At 54.7% G+C, this 14957-nt stretch overlaps 6 protein-coding genes across 6 annotated transcripts; 4 read left to right on the forward strand and 2 right to left on the reverse strand.

Moving 5' to 3' along the window:
- Window positions 1–25: 25 nt before the first annotated feature.
- L226DRAFT_551065 (carbamoyl phosphate synthase small subunit) lies at window positions 26–1831 on the reverse strand. The gene is made up of 4 exons (XM_067682799.1): window positions 1737–1831; window positions 1428–1670; window positions 387–1375; window positions 26–319 (listed from the first exon to the last, which is right to left on the reverse strand). Exons 2-4 carry the CDS (start codon window positions 1612–1614, stop codon window positions 182–184), a joined length of 1314 nt encoding a protein of 437 aa, XP_067538823.1. The 5' UTR covers window positions 1615–1670; window positions 1737–1831; the 3' UTR covers window positions 26–181.
- A 202-nt stretch (window positions 1832–2033) lies between these two features.
- On the forward strand, window positions 2034–4025 carry L226DRAFT_502679 (uncharacterized protein). The gene is made up of 4 exons (XM_067677888.1): window positions 2034–2255; window positions 2313–3240; window positions 3305–3403; window positions 3458–4025. The coding sequence occupies exons 1-4, from the start codon at window positions 2121–2123 to the stop codon at window positions 3850–3852; spliced, it is 1557 nt and encodes a 518-aa protein (XP_067538824.1). The 5' UTR covers window positions 2034–2120; the 3' UTR covers window positions 3853–4025.
- Window positions 4026–4127: 102 nt separating this feature from the next.
- L226DRAFT_531600 (uncharacterized protein) lies at window positions 4128–7912 on the forward strand. Its single transcript, XM_067680109.1, is given in 12 exon segments — window positions 4128–4239; window positions 4256–4584; window positions 4899–5223; window positions 5280–5855; window positions 5914–6540; window positions 6629–6894; window positions 7000–7053; window positions 7124–7167; window positions 7233–7353; window positions 7419–7525; window positions 7605–7784; window positions 7860–7912. The coding sequence occupies 10 exon segments, from the start codon at window positions 4265–4267 to the stop codon at window positions 7721–7723; spliced, it is 2559 nt and encodes an 852-aa protein (XP_067538825.1). The 5' UTR covers window positions 4128–4239; window positions 4256–4264; the 3' UTR covers window positions 7724–7784; window positions 7860–7912.
- Window positions 7913–7942: 30 nt separating this feature from the next.
- L226DRAFT_520661 (uncharacterized protein) lies at window positions 7943–8771 on the reverse strand (the record flags this gene model as incomplete). The annotated part of the gene is made up of 5 exons (XM_067678660.1): window positions 7943–8128; window positions 8184–8359; window positions 8423–8487; window positions 8547–8630; window positions 8683–8771. 5 exons carry the CDS (start codon window positions 8769–8771, stop codon window positions 7943–7945), a joined length of 600 nt encoding a protein of 199 aa, XP_067538826.1.
- A 994-nt stretch (window positions 8772–9765) lies between these two features.
- On the forward strand, window positions 9766–10166 carry L226DRAFT_531603 (uncharacterized protein; the record flags this gene model as incomplete). The annotated part of the gene is given in 3 exon segments (XM_067680110.1): window positions 9766–9979; window positions 9992–9999; window positions 10016–10166. Coding segments are annotated over 3 exon segments (177 nt in total), but the record flags the coding sequence as incomplete, so codon positions are not given.
- A 2818-nt stretch (window positions 10167–12984) lies between these two features.
- On the forward strand, window positions 12985–13756 carry L226DRAFT_531606 (uncharacterized protein). Its single transcript, XM_067680111.1, has 5 exons — window positions 12985–13239; window positions 13302–13368; window positions 13455–13483; window positions 13597–13663; window positions 13716–13756. Exons 1-3 carry the CDS (start codon window positions 13101–13103, stop codon window positions 13456–13458), a joined length of 210 nt encoding a protein of 69 aa, XP_067538828.1. The 5' UTR covers window positions 12985–13100; the 3' UTR covers window positions 13459–13483; window positions 13597–13663; window positions 13716–13756.
- The last annotated feature ends 1201 nt before the right edge of the window (window positions 13757–14957 follow it).

Genomic DNA, 14957 nt, shown 5'->3' on the forward strand with positions numbered 1-14957 from the left:
GTCCCAGTAGGCAATTCACCACTTACCCTACACTTGAAGTTGTAGCAAAACTGATAAACTAAACCGCACCACGTAGTATCCCAGACATATGCATCATGGAGAAGATAGCAACGCATACAACAATGTACAAAATCTTGAAATGTCCAACGTTAATCCATTGCCTTCGCATTTCTACCCAGCCTCAAGCAGCGACGGCAACCCGTCGAGGTGTCTGGGCACCCAGTTGAGGCGCGAACCGTGCCGCGTCCATCGGTTGCGATGTGGGAACGTTCAACTGCAGCTTGTGAGCTCGGCACTCGGCAAGGAAGTCGGTGAACATCTGGGCAATGAGGTGAAGACGTCAGCATTGGTGCGGCATATCGAGGAAGAAGGGAATTGGAACGTACCTCGATGGTGTCAAGAGGACCGCCAGCGCTCTCGGGATGGAACTGCACGCCCCACACCTTCTTGCCAGACTCGGACGTCGACTTGATACCCTCAACGGAGGAGTCGTTGCAATTGATGAAGAACGGCTCCCACCCAGCAGGGAAGGGGTCCTGCAACTTCAAGGCGTACTGGTGATTCTGGCTGGTCACGTAGACACGGCCCGCCTTGATCGAGCCGGACGACGCCAGCGCGAGGACAGGCTGGTTATGCCCACGGTTGCCGAACGTCATGCGGTATGCTTCGAGACCGGCTGCCATCCCGATGACTTGATGGCCCATGCAAATACCGAAGACGGGCTTGTCCCACTCCTGCAGCGTCTTGCGCAGGTGCATCGCAGCCTCCATGCAGTGGTTGGGATCGCCGGGACCGTTGCTGAGGAACAACCCGTCATATTGGTCGCGGATCTTGTTGAAGTCGAAGTTCCAGGGAAGGACGGTGACAGCGGCTCCGCGACGGACGAGCGAACGGAGGATGTTCGCCTTCGCACCAAAGTCGAGCACAGCAATCTTCACATCGCCACTCGGGTTGAGGTCGTATGGAGTCTTGGTCGAGACCTGGCTGACTAGGTTCTCGGCGGTGGGATCCCAATACTCCTCGGAGCACGGAGGCGCGAGGCACGCGTCAGGCCCAATGGCGAGGCGACCAAGCGTCGTACCCTGGTCTCGGAGAAGGGTAGTGATAGCGCGAGTGTCAACACCCGTGATACCAGGAACGTTGTTGCGCTGGCACCACGCGGCAAGGGATTCGACGGCAGTGTAGTGAGAGAACTTCTCCGCAACGTCAGCAACGACGACAGCGGAACACTGAATCCTCTCCGACTCAAGGACGACTCCCACATCCTGGCTGTTGACGGGGGTCTTGTTGTTGGGCACACCATAGTTGCCAATGAGGGGGGTGGTAAAGACGAGGATCTGGCCCCGATAAGACGGATCCGTCATGGACTCCGTGTCTGGCCCGACGGTGAGCAACGACCTAAAGAAGACGCATATGACTCGACTCACAAGACGTGATGGAAGTTGAAAACACGGTCTCTCCGAAGATGCTTCGGGGGGCGCCGAAAGAACGGCCTGAGAACGATTGGCCAGTCTTGAGGTGGAGAACCGCGGGGGGCATAGAAGTAGAGGGTGACGCATGGCTAGCGAAGCCCCGCGAGAGCCGAGCGATACGAGTGAAGTTGCGAACCAACATTTTGTCGAGAATGCTTTTAATGACTGAGGAGGGAGAAAACGAGGTCACTGAGGTAACTGCGAAATGAGTGCATGCGTCAGTCTGACCTCGCTCATGTGCAGTTAGAGGAGCGGATGACTTACTCGTCGCGAGTGTTCTGAGTGAAAATCATGAACGAGCGGGGTCGCTCAGGTTAAGAAGGGTTACGGGGCTCGAGGGAGGCAGGTCGAGGTGCGTGTCAGAGAATTTTCTTGACTCGCGTCGCGAGTACGTCAGAACTTATTAGGGAAAGGCCGTGGGAATTCCGCTAATCACTCACGGTAATCAACCGTAATTCCTATCTTATCTACTGAAGCCACTAAGTAAGTCGAATTTACTAAGGGCGCTGATAGTAAGCTCCATTTGAAAGCCAAGTAAGTTTCGAAGTTACAACTGCGGCGTCGAGTGCGACCAGTACTGTCGGCGCGTCCGCCTCCGAAGTGCAATTACTTGTTCACCACTTCTATGACGATCTACTCGCCTTTACAATGAATTTCTTTGACGCTTACGATGTACCGGGAACAACCACTCCGCCTACGAATCAACCTCCGCCAAGCCTGAACGAGGAGGTTACGCAGGTTGTTGGGCAGCTCTCGCGGTTCTGGGGAGGTTTCAGGAAACAAGTACGCTGCTATGCCATCTTCCCCAGCCCTCACTAAGGCGCATGTGGATCTATTTAGAGCCAGGCAGCCTTTGAGACTGCGCGTAAAGACTTCGGAGACGTCGTGCAGCAAGCGCAGAACGAACTCACGAAGCTCACGGCTGAGGCGCCTCCCCCTCCTCCTGAGGCCCCGGAACCCAATGCCTCCCCTACCGAACAGGCTGCATCTGCCACATCTGTGGACGAGACGGCTGCACCGTCTTCCTCCACTTCAGCTGATGCCCGTGACACCTCCGACAAAGCCGTTCCCGAGACCTCCCCATCTCAGTCACAAACCCTTTTCGCCCGATTGCAATCCTCCTTGCCCCCGTCACTAGTCAACACCGTCCAGACGCAGCTGCCAGAGTCTCTCAAGGAGACGTTAAAGCACGCTCGCGTAGGGAGTGCGAACCTCACTGCCTTGGACTTCGCACAGCTGCGCAGCACGATTACCACCGAGCTACATCGCGTACAGGGCGCTACGGAGGAATACGTCCATCGCAGCGAGGAATTCTTGCGTGAAGCTGGCGAGTTCCTCAAGGATGCTGTGAAGGTCGTGCCTCCGGAGGAGGGCGACTCCGGATACCCTGGACTCATCTGGGACGGCACGGATGTGTGGATGCTGCCCTCTGTGGGCACTGCGGAGTCCCCTACCCCCGGAAGCAGCAAGGGGAAGGGAAAGGAGAGGGAATCCTCGACTGGTTCCGGACGGCCATCGGTGGACACTCTGCGTGCCGTGGCCACTCGCGCTGAGTCGATGCTGAAGCAGCTCCGACATGATCCTGCGGTGATCAAGGTGGACCCGAAGGATGACGAGAATGTACGAGAGATGTACACGACCTGGTTGGCCACTGAGGTCGCTTCGGAGGACCGCGGCTTGGGTACGACCGCATGGCAGAACAAGGTTGAGCGGACCTTGGCGGATCCGGTAGATGGCAGCGCGTTGAAGTCGACCATGGATACCTTGGGTGCGCTGATTTCTCGCGTTGCATCTCCGTGTTGGGCGTTTGTTTACGTTCACGTCATGGTCAGTGCCAGAGACACTCACTCCGGAAGAGTTCTGGACACGCTACTTCTTCCGCGTTTATCAGGTCGAGCGGGAGGAGGCACATAGGAGAGCCATCATACAAGGTATTGTATCGCTCTATCATTATTGTTATCAGATATGTCCTGACATTTTGGTAGGTACAGCCGCAGTAAACGAGGACGACTTCAGCTGGGAAGACGACGACGACGATCCGTCGTCGCCGACTACGAAAGTTGCTCCCGCGCAGGCCTTGACCACAGCTTCTTCCCAACAGGAAGCGTCGCCTGGGCACCTCAGCGCGCCGCCAATGGAGACGAAGTCTCGCACTTCAACTCCAGGCAATCTCAGCCCGCGGCAGAGCAGTGAAGACAGTTATGATGTTGTGTCGTCGCAGCTTAGCAGCGATGGTGCGGCTGAGACGGCCACCCTGAAGCCAAAGAAACAAGATGAAGAAGACGAGGAAGATGAGGAGGAAGGCGATGAAGATGAGGAGGATGAGGAAGACGAAGACGAAGACGGGGAGGAGGAAGAGGAGGATAGTGATTGGGAGTAGGCGCTTCGATCTTGCGTCGATCGCACTCTCCCGTGTCTGTATGTTGCATTCACCATAGTAAGGACAGATGTACTGTATGATTGCGCCATGGGAGACTTGTCTACTAATACTTATCATGTATCAGACAGCGTGTGCGGCAAGCTCGAGGAAGTGGTGGTCATGCCGCACCGATGATGATGATCAGCGCTTCGGCGTCTGCTGCGGGCGTGCGGCTGTGCAACCTACGCAACTTACGAGTCGGAGTCCGGACCTCCTTTGTCCTCGGAAAACTCTGGCTCTCACCGCCTTCCACAGCGTCTTCAAGCGTGTTAAGTATAGATAGCCCCCGCACCTTGTTCTCAATCTCTTCCAATTCCCCTCGTTAGTGACCAGTGCCTTGCTGAACGGCTGGGGCTCCATTAGACTTGCCGCCATGACATCCGATATTCCAGTCCCCATTGACTACTCCCTGGTAGATCTCGACACCACAGAGCTTGAGAACATCCTCGGCATCTCTCCGCCTCCATCGCATACTAGTACTAGCTCTGCATCCCCGAGTACATCTGGAGTCTTCGGACCATCCCCTTCGGAGCAGGCAGGTCCCAGCACCAGTCGCAGTCCTTCCTCTTCTCCGACCCGTGCATCGAAAGTCTCTCGGAAGAGGATCCGTCCGAGAATCGACCTTGCTCCAGATCAACCTCCTACGGCGCGAGGCAATCCTCGGATACGTGTATTTGTCGCTTGTTACCAATGGTAAGGCCTCAACAATGACATCGTTATAAAGTATTGTCTGGGATACTGTTCTGCGTATAGCGCGCGAGGCTGGCCCAGCTAACATCAAGCAGTAGGCTCAGCACCCCCAGTGTCGTGTATGGGCTGACTGTTTGGATTTGGCTCCGGTCAGATTGCCTACACACGACGCATGACTTCTCAGGCTTCGTCGTCGAGTTGGCGACCGCCCGTCCAATACCACTCATGTGACTCTCCTCGCATGGGTGACGTCCTACATATTTATATCTTGGCGTTCATATTGTGGTGTCGGAGCTTAGCTGATCATATTATCACAGTCGTTCTCGCAAAATTCGCTGCGATGGGGCGAAGCCCATATGTCATAATTGTCAGAAGCGCCCCTCCGAGGCGGAGCAATGCAACTATGACTCGGGGCCAAACCGGCGGGGACGGGAAAGGGGCGGTGCTCGAACTCGCATTTCGCAGCAGAGGTCGACGTCAAAGAAGCTGCCAACACCCAGCCATAGTGTGGGTGGAGAGGGCGATCGACGAACGAAGCCCGGCCAGGACGTTCCCAATGTTGCACAGGCACCGAACGATGAAATCCCTGCCTTGGGCCATGCACCTCCGTCTCTGGAGGCTGACTTGTTCGAGTTCTCCGACGTAAGTCAAGTTGCAGTACCTACCTATGATCGAGCACTGACTCGGACCGATTATAGGCCACGATGTGGGAATTTGACCCGGACCCGCTGCTCTACGACGTGGTCATGTCAACGGATATCTCACAGCTCGAAGTTCCAGGAATCATGGTCACCCCTCCTCAACAAGGGAATACGGGTGACGAACAAGAGCAGCAACAGGACTCCATTCCATCCCGGCCAGGCACCCGCTTCGCGCGCGACACCTGGTGGGACGCTCTTCTCACCTTCTACGCCACCGAACGCGATCCAGTCGACATGGCGGTCGTCTCGCTGTCCTCGGCGCAGCGGAGCGCCGCAATGAAGACAATCATGACAGACCTGAGAGCGCTCCTGCAATCGTCGCCGTGCTGGATCAGCTTTCTACATCTGCCGCGGTTCTTCGACACCCTATTCAATCCCGTCCGCCGCCACTCCCTGCAACCGAGCCTCTTGCTAAGTGCGCTTGCGCTTGGGGCATTCGTGCAAAGCTCCGAAGTTGACAATGGCGCCCGAGGAAGGCAGAAGGCATTGACGCTGCTAGAAATGGCACATGGCGCGCTGGAAGGCGCGCTCGCTACCGGCTGGGTGGATATAGGGCTCGCGCAGGCAGCATTGGTGCGTCATTCCGTGTCGCATTGACAGCTACTCATGAACTTAACTGCCTTGTTGATAGCTCATCGTCTTCTTCGAGATGCAGTCGCACCCACTGCAGTCGGTTCACCGATCCCATTCCGCCATACTGCTTCTGGATTCACTTATGAGATTGTTCTCGCTGTCAACCGTCGATGAGGGCATAAAACCCCGAGGTCTCTCCCCTTTCACGAACCTACGACCTACAGCTACCTATTCTGGGTTCAACCCAGCTGCACAGCTGGGTTTCATTCCGCACATATCCCCGGATAACTACAGTGCGCAGTTGCAGATGCCAGCCGGACCCAGCATAGGGGACACCATCACCGCGAGCCTGTCCTCGACAAGCACTAATCGTGGGAGCACTAGCAGTTCGGCGTCATCACCTGCATCCAGCGACTACTCGCACGCGAGTGGTCAGCGTGGATGCAATTGCCTTGCGATCTCGCTCGGCACGGCCTGGCCACCGGTGCACAATATCGCCCCAGGGTTCGCTTCGACGATCATGTGGCCGGAGGGAATGGCAGAGGCAGATTTCAAGCGTGAGGAATGCCGAAGACTTGTCTGGGCCTGCGTGATGGTGGTAGCGAATCTCCATGCCTACATTGCAGCAACCCCAGATAGCAATAATATAGGGCACGGGAATCTGTTCGTCCGAGAGCCCGAAAACGTGAGTATTTTGAACGTGTTGTGCTCCTACTTCTTGACCGCGAGCGCATCGATGGCCATGCTGACGTATCTTCACTTTGACTGTTCAGTTCGCGCTGATGCTCCCTGGGGAGGCGTTGGCAGCATCGGGTACGTATGTCGAGCCGGACGACATGTGGACATTGTGCACGCGCACGATGCTCCTCCTGCACGTCTGTATGCGTGTGCGCGAGAGCAAGAACACGAGCCAGGCGGACCGTGCGCAGCTAGCGGTGCAGGCCTGGCTTGAGATCGAGGACCTAGAACTGCGGCTCGCGCGGCATACATGCGACCTCGACACTTCGTTTGGCTTCCAGATGAAGGAACTGCTCTTCGGGTGAGTTCCTAGCTTCCAACCTCCCCTCACTCCTGCACGTTTCAGAAGAGTCCCGATCGATAGGGCGTGAAGAGGGTTCATGCTAACGTGCTTGGGTTGTGATAGGATGCGCATGTTGACATCGTATGAGTTCCGGAACTTCATCCCGCAGGTTACGACGTAAGTGCTGCTCCTCAATGTGCACATGTGTTCTAGGAACGTACCCTGATTCTTGTCGGATTATCTGCAGGACCGGAAACAGGCTGTTCTACCGCGACAAAGCCGAAGAGTGGCGTAAGTCGTCTTAGGCGACCGGCCTCCTCACCTGACACGGTTTTCTCACCGGAATGAAACCTTAGTGCGATTCGTTGACACTTGTAACGAGTGGGTTTGGAAGACCTTGAGCAAGGCAAAACAGGCGCCGTCACAGGACCACCGCAAGTCTATCCTCATCTTCTGGTTCATCGCCAATATCCGGAGGTTAGTGTCGTTCTTCCCATTTTTGCGCCACCCAGCCTATCGATGCTCACAATCCGGTCTCACAGGGCGCTCGCGCTATGGCAGAATGACCCTGATCTGATATATGGGCTCGAAGTTTCGAAGCGTTTTGCAGAACGCACCGAGTACCTGATGCTGTTCTGGCCCAACACACGTAAGTCGTATGTTTGCTAGCCCCTTCCTGGGCTATTCCGCAGACGTACCGAAGACTGACGCATGTAATCCCCTTTCAGGGTTGCGACAGGTTTGGCAGGAAATCCGCGTGAGGCTGGTTGCCGCATGTCTTCAGGCTGGGATTCCTCCGCCGTCTCCCAGTATCCCCCAGATCCCCCGAACCCCATCCGCAGTATAGCCGCCGCCTGCATTCTGTTCATATCGCTGAGATCTCTATTATTACGTCCTTTGCGACGCTCCTTTGATTATCACACTAGAGCAGACTATCACACTAGAGAAGACTAGAGAGTGGTTCCATTTTTGCATAGCGTACATCCCGCCCTACTGTACAACAGGGTCTACTATACAACACGTGAAGCAGTGCCCGACGCCTCCGCACGTATGGCGAACGACCAGCTTAGAATTCGGGGTGAGCGTACTTGAGCGCCGCGAACTGGCGGCCACCGGCCTTCTCGACGACGTTGTCCTGGAGAGAGCCGACGGCCCCAGCAGCCTTCTGGGCAACACCGCCGGTCTGAGGGGCAGCCGGGTGCGGACGGGTCGGCACCATCTTGCGCGCCTTGAGGAAGGCGCGGGCGAGTTTCTGCATCAAGGCACGTCAGATTGAGCCGCTACCGATGTGGGGCGAGAGCACGTACGTCGTTGTCCTGCGGGGAGAGCCTCTCGCGCATGATGGGGTGCTGCTCGTCCTCCTCCTCCTTGGCGTGGGTGAGGAAGGTGGTGACGGCCTGGCTGATCACCTCGTCGTACTGCGGACTGCCGACGGAGGTGGTATCGGCCTTGTGGACGAGCTGCTTGATTTCGTGGTGTTCCTCTGAGGTGTGGTTTACACGCGTTATCAGATAAGATAGCGCTGAGGGTGCCCGATCACGCTTACCCTTGTTGTGGGCCGCGGTGTCGCCCAGACCGAGGACGCTGTAGTCGTTGTAGACGGACAACTCCCTGCGCCGAGATAATTCAGGACAACTCGTCAAACTGATAAGGCATGGTCAGGGACGTACTCGGCGTCGCCGTGGATGGCCATCTCGCGGATGAGGGTGTTGGCGAGGGTCACCTTCTCGTCACGGTCGGTCGCAGCCCTGAACCTGCGTGCTCCGGATTAGCGACGGGTACAACAGTGGACTAGCATGGGCATACCTCTCAAAGAGGTCGCGGACGTTGTCGTGGTCGAGCTTAATCTCGTGGGTGACGTCGAGGAAGTTAGTCGCGGTTCCAACGGGCGACATGGTGGTGGCGAGTTGCGAGGTTGAGAAGTAGAGAGGCTGTCGAGGAAAGGGAAAGACAAGATGTCCTGGTTGTCAATGGAGCTTCAGGAGGGTTTATATACACGTCTGGGAGTAGCAGACCGGGTCTGGACAGGAGCATGAATCGATGGCTCCGTGACCGAGAGGACTGGGTTGCGGAAATGCTGGACCATTCATTGGATACAGCCATCGATGATGTAGGCGTCAGTCCTGGGTACTCCTGAGGTGCGGATACCTCCTGGAGTGTGCGAGGTTGTAAGGGCTCGTGGACACACTGCCTGACCCAATTTCATTCCGACCAGTAGCTCCCTCCCATGATGTCACCAGAGGGACACTGGACGCAATTGTTCGCATTCTCTTCCGACGCGTCGTGGTCGTGCTTATCGCGCCTCCATCGCAAGCCAAGTAAGCAACGTTCACCTGTGCAAATTGTGGAGGATTGCCAGGGTACACACAAGACCTGAGGCTTGAGGATTCCTATTGCATGCGGCGTTGCATTAGAAAAATGGGTTCAATTGGCTTATCGTTCCATCGTCCACCAATTCAGCTCTGGAGAACGTTTCATGGGGGTAGAAACTCGACAGCGCATCGCGGGAGAGTGGAAACATAGGCGGCGGTGTACCCAGACGGTGTATGTGGCGGAGAACATGTAGACGCGTGACATCAGCAAAATCTCCAAACGCTTCCGTTAATTCCTGTGCTTGCAAAGTGCCGGGTCGGAATGCACGTAATTGCAAGCGAATCCAATTGAAGCAATCTTGCGCGAGGTGTAAAATGTCAACATGGAAATTGTAACTAATTCCGATAAGATTGCAAAGGCTTGGAATGAGCGGAATTTCGATATCCGGAGGTCCGACGCTTATCGAGCTTTTGATTTGTTTGTCTAATTCGAGCTCCGACCTGATCTTTATCACGACCGAACCCAAACGTCTCCAGGTGTTGTCGTCCTTCTCCTCTAACTCTTCCTTCCCCCGGAACTCTCTGCCCGCACCTGCGCCACCCACTGTGAGGTTCGTTCTCTTGCTCCCTGCTCGCATCCAGTTTCCGTCCGCAAGTCCAACGTTCAAGTTCGAACATCTTCGCATGGCTTCCTGCTTGTTGGTCGTCGCTTGGCTGCCCCTCTCTCGCTTGTCTGTCTGTCACTCTCCCTCGCTCACCTCTCTCTTGCCTGGCGCTCTCTCGCCTGTCCTCTCTCGCCTGTCCTCTCTCGCCTGTCCTCTCTCTCTCTTGCCCTGCATGGCTCGCATCTTCGATACCCTGGATTCTGGAGATCTGCCCTTGCTCCTGCTCATGCCTCCCTGCCACGCTCACGGCTCGGCTGGGTTCCCCCGTCTTGACCTGTTCGCCTATTCCTTGTGCTTGCTTCCGCCTGGAGTACCGCCCCGCTACCATCTCTCCCTCCTTTATCTCGCAGGCCTGTTATTACGGATGTATACTTATTATATTATACCATGTAGTCACTCTTGTCGATCGATCAATACCAGTTCTTGCCTGTCTATTTTGCGATTGTTCAATTCAGATGTTTACTTAATAATGATCCATTGATTGGATGGACATCCCATGCGATTGCAATTCATTGCAACCCCTATTCCTCGAAGAAAACACCCATATTCTGAGCGATTCTATGTAATTGCATTCTAATTCTACAAGATTGCAAGGAAATTGCGCCGATTATAATTTTGGGGGGACTTCAATGGATGCGATTCTATTCCCGCCAGATAAATTCTATAGATTCCGCAGATTGCATCGATTCTATACGATTACATACGCTTCCAAGTAAATAGAGAAAGTGCTGATGGACGTCAGACTTATTACCCGCGTCTCGCATGCGTGATTCAGACGCTCGCCGCTGCAACCTGCCTCAGAGTCACTGACTAGCAGGATTCTCGTACTTTCCCGCATTCTCTCGACCATCTACACATATACTGATAACATGTTTCTCTCTTGGGCGACCGGTGCATTGACGCGTCCAGCTTCTTCGTCAGTCGTGATTACTATACGCATATGTAGGCTGCTCGGCTCCCATTCCCCTCATGCCCCCCGGTCGGAACCCCTCCGATGTAATCACTGCCCCAATGCAATCGTATAGAGGTCTTATTCTTGCTACCGCTATATTACAATGTTTCTGAGACAAGCCAGAGGAAAGCTCTGAAGCCGAACACGGCTGAGGCTGACCACCCCAGCCGCACCCCATCGGAGGCATAAAAGGACCTCCTCCCTTCCCTTTACTGTCTCCAATGGACTCCTTCCATCCCAAGTCCGCGTCGCTATGCTAAGTAGACAGAGCGGAGGAATGAGGTACCCAGGACGGCTGGTGAGACCTTCCTTATATGCGTCCTTCGCCTCTTCCCTCATCCGCAGTGTCCCAGGTTAAGGCCTTCGGTTGCTGGAGTTTTTGTTTCACCCGGAGGTTCAGGTGAGTGCGCCCGTCCTTCTAAATATCTTTTTCTTCGTGCCTACACCTCCTCTACTCTATCTTCCATCCGCTTCCTGTCGCCGCCTCGCAACTACTCCTAATAGCCTCTCCATTTTGTCATCGCTGTCCGAGATAGGGCTGACACCGTTCCTCACAGCTATGACAATATCAAATTAACTACCCCAGGACATCCCAATTGTCACCGCGCACCATCCTCGTCAAGTGCACAAGCCCAGGAGGCCGCCTAGGACGGTCGGTGAGCACATGTCCTGCATTAGTACGCCCCTCCCGTCTGCTCACATCAAACGCACCACAGTGTCGACAGCGAGCACGCCCAAAGAAGCGTTGCGAAATCAATATACCAAATCACAGCGCTGGACGCTAGGTAGGCACCACTTGCTCGGTCCCTACATTGCCCCTTCCGGCTCTATGTTCCGGAATTGACCTCGTCCCTCAGAACATACAGGAAATCCACACACGCTAGGCGGAAAAGTCGCCTGTCGCAAACTCAAGCACGAATACCCATAACGCCATGTGAGCGCTCCTTTCCCCCTTCCCTTCGGAACCTCTCGACAGCGGTGGCTGACTTGACATGATAAGTGTACTCCCGGTCCTCTGTACACCACGCTCGTCATCATAGTGAAGCCGTCGAGAAGAGAATGGTCGAAGGTTGTATGATAGCATGGAGGTCCCAAACGGTGAGTACCTTTGATATCTTTTCAAAATCAACCTCCCAGTCTTCATAGCACGAAAAAAAGGAAAATTTCGCACGATGAACTCGCTACAATCTCACTTGTGGTCGCCGGTCTGGTTGCCGCTCCGTCGTCACTTTCTTGCTCGTCAGAGCTTGTGCCACAGGATCGTATCATTCCCCAGAGCTTACGGTATAACCCGCTCCGTCCACCTACTTTCTCCCTCTCTTTTCCTCTCAGATGTATGCGGTCGCGTATCGTTAGGTTCTGTGTAGTGGCTGCGTTCCACGAGTGGCGAGTACCGAGTCTTCAGCCTGAGCAGTTTGGTCAATGAAACTGTATCGTGCATTATCCCTTCATGTGTGATCTACCCATGCATAGGCCTGAATTGCGGTCATGCAGCGTTCCAGGGGGCCACGCTTGCGTTGCTGGCAATTGGCCCTGGATGGCAGAGGGTGGCAGAGGATCGTACCCAGGACGCGAGACGCGGTCAGCTGATCGCCCGATTCAAATGGACGCGCCATACATCGGAAGGCGCTTGCTTGTACGTCCTCTTCCAAGCTCCCTCCTCCACTGAGTCCAACTGACCCTCTCGTCACCATCATGTCAACTCTGGTATATATACGCAATTTAATGTCAAGTCTGCCTCATGAGTGCTCGTGCGTTCTCATCGTCGGGTCAGCCATGATATCATAAAACACTCAGGCTGGCACTCCTCTGCCGTGCTCGCTGAGTGTCTTACGTCCTGTCTACACACACCACATCCTGCATGCGGCTGTCTTGCTCAGTGCGGCTGCAGCCGAACTTGAGCTTGAGGTCGGAGAAAGTCGGGAGGTTAAGCCGAGTATGGCTGAGGCTTCTACTTGCGGCTAACGGGCCAGCCGCACTCCCTGGGGGGATAAATAGACCTTCTCACCTCCCGAATGGCTCTCTCCAATGGACTCCTTCCATCGCAAGTCCCGTCGCCATGCGAAGTAGACCGAGCGGAGGAATGAGGTACCCAGGACGGCTGGTGAGCCCCTCCATATGCTACTCTATCCTCGTCGCTCAATCGCTGCTCACTGCTCAGGCTACAGCCTCCGGTTGTTGGAGTTTTTTGTTTCACCCGGAGGTTCAGGTGAGCACCATCCACCCACTCGTCTCTTCCTTCGTACCCTGTACATCCTCTACCCATTCTCCTGTCCTCTTTTCCGCCCGCCTCCGATGTCCCGGATCGAGGCTGACCTGACATCGTCTCTCACAGCTAAGAAACCAACAAATCAAGTAACCCAGGACATTCCAGTCGTCGTCGCATGCCTTCCTCCTCAAGTGCGTCAGCCCTGGCGGCCGCCCAGGACGGCCGGTGAGTACCTACCCTTCCTCCACATAGCTCGCTCACCCGCTCATGCGCATGCTCCTTGCTAGCGTCGACGGCGAGCACGCCAAAGAAGCGATGCGAAACCAAACCATATAGCAGGGCGCGGGACGCTAGGTATGTACCTTTCGCATTCGAACCCCTCGTGTCCTTCCCTCCTGTCGATGGACGGTACCGATAGTGGGGCTGACATCGATGCTCAGATAACTCAGAAAGTCAAACATAACACCAGGCAAGAAAGAAGCCTGTCACGATGTAAACATGAAACCCATAATGCCAGCAGTGAGTACTTCTCTCTTTACTCGATGTCCTGCAACACGCTGCTGACGTCGCTGATCCTTCAGGGAAGCGGGGGCGTGAAGAAGGTAGCAGCATGAGAAGGTTATATGATAACACGTACACATTCAACACCGTGAGTTCACCTCTCTTGTGATCCTCCCATCCCATCCCCGACACGAAATCAGCGATCACAGAAGATCCTCGATTGGTTCACCTCGTCGCCGGTCTGTTAGCCGCTCGCCGTCGGCTATTCGACAGAAGAGCCGTGCCTTGAAGAGCACACTGGACGACGTTTCTTCCTTTCATTTTTCAATATAACAGCACAAAACCCATACCGCTATGTGAGCTTTCGAATTTCTCCAATGTCTCGCAATGGAGCTGACTTCGCTTGCTGCTTAGTGGCGACGAGATAAGTCAAAGAAGAAATGAAGGTTGTACGATAGCATATACTTCGTTCACGTCACTGGGTGAGTGCTCCTCGCTATCCGCGACGATACGCAACAATTCTGGCTGACTTCGTTCGTGTTCCAGCGGAGCCGCTGAGTAGTCCGGAGAGTTGTACGATATCATACGGCACCCACATCCTCGCCAGGTGAGTACCGTTGGTCCACAACGTCTCGCGACACCTCTGATCTCGCGGCCTTGCGACCCAGTGGAGCCGCGGAGAAGTCCTCATCAAACTTGTACGATGGTATACGTGACGAAAACCCATACATCTAGGTGAGTGTTGCCGATACCTGCGACATCCAGCGTCAGCAGTGGCTGAACCCCGCTGGCCACAGCAGTGGAGTTGAGAAGCGGGAATCCCAAGGTTGTACGATACTATCGAGGCGGTCAACATGGTGAGTAAATCGACAGCTTGCCACCGTACTCGAGTACACGCCTCACCTCGTCACTGCAGACCCAGAAAATGCCGAAAATCCCGCACGATGGGCTCGCGTGGACATTTTCCGTGGTTGCAAACCAGCTGGTCATTCGACATGGGTCTTGTTCGATAGAAGAACGGGTCATAACACCACGTTCTTCTCAATACTCATCTGTGTACCCTGCTGCGTCGTTTCTGGTTTAGTTCTTCAGTTGTATGCTTAACTGTTCACCACGATCTGCGAGTGCTCAGTAGCTTCGTCAATGCAACTGTATCGTGCGGCTCTTGTGCGACGTCTTTTCCAAAAAAAACCACCATGAGCCATTCGGCCTTCCGTCCAACAGCGGGTATATAACGAGGTAATGACAGCAATATCTACATATATACAAATACTATAACAACGATCGCACATGTATACCAGGCACAAGCGACCCAGTATCCAATAGTCCAGTGGCTACACAAAATCCAAGAGCTAACAGATACGCAAGATACGCAGAGTCTATCACAATCTACTATCTAGTTTTCAGCTAAATGCATCACATCAAGTCCATGAATCGTCTCA

This window comes from Lentinus tigrinus (assembly GCF_003813185.1).
Source record: "Lentinus tigrinus ALCF2SS1-7 unplaced genomic scaffold L226scaffold_5, whole genome shotgun sequence".
Classification (NCBI taxonomy): domain Eukaryota; kingdom Fungi; phylum Basidiomycota; class Agaricomycetes; order Polyporales; family Polyporaceae; genus Lentinus; species Lentinus tigrinus.

What these genes read in the sequence shown, in the direction of transcription:
- L226DRAFT_551065 (XM_067682799.1), bottom strand. Translation starts at nt 1,614, where the DNA reads ATGTTGGTTCGCAACTTCACTCGTATCGCTCGGCTCTCGCGGGGCTTC. An exon ending in TTCAACTTCCATCACGTCTT is followed by an intron (nt 1,376 to 1,427) that starts GTGAGTCGAGTC and finishes CCGTCGGGCCAG; the next exon opens with ACACGGAGTCCATGACGGAT. An exon ending in GTCCTCTTGACACCATCGAG is followed by an intron (nt 320 to 386) that starts GTACGTTCCAAT and finishes CTCATTGCCCAG; the next exon opens with ATGTTCACCGACTTCCTTGC.
- L226DRAFT_502679 (XM_067677888.1), top strand. Translation starts at nt 2,121, where the DNA reads ATGAATTTCTTTGACGCTTACGATGTACCGGGAACAACCACTCCGCCT. An exon ending in GTCGACCATGGATACCTTGG is followed by an intron (nt 3,241 to 3,304) that starts GTGCGCTGATTT and finishes CGTCATGGTCAG; the next exon opens with TGCCAGAGACACTCACTCCG. An exon ending in TAGGAGAGCCATCATACAAG is followed by an intron (nt 3,404 to 3,457) that starts GTATTGTATCGC and finishes ACATTTTGGTAG; the next exon opens with GTACAGCCGCAGTAAACGAG.
- L226DRAFT_531600 (XM_067680109.1), top strand. Translation starts at nt 4,265, where the DNA reads ATGACATCCGATATTCCAGTCCCCATTGACTACTCCCTGGTAGATCTC. An exon ending in CGACAAAGCCGAAGAGTGGC is followed by an intron (nt 7,168 to 7,232) that starts GTAAGTCGTCTT and finishes ATGAAACCTTAG; the next exon opens with TGCGATTCGTTGACACTTGT. An exon ending in TTCATCGCCAATATCCGGAG is followed by an intron (nt 7,354 to 7,418) that starts GTTAGTGTCGTT and finishes CCGGTCTCACAG; the next exon opens with GGCGCTCGCGCTATGGCAGA.
- L226DRAFT_531606 (XM_067680111.1), top strand. Translation starts at nt 13,101, where the DNA reads ATGTCCCGGATCGAGGCTGACCTGACATCGTCTCTCACAGCTAAGAAA. An exon ending in GCGGCCGCCCAGGACGGCCG is followed by an intron (nt 13,240 to 13,301) that starts GTGAGTACCTAC and finishes GCTCCTTGCTAG; the next exon opens with CGTCGACGGCGAGCACGCCA.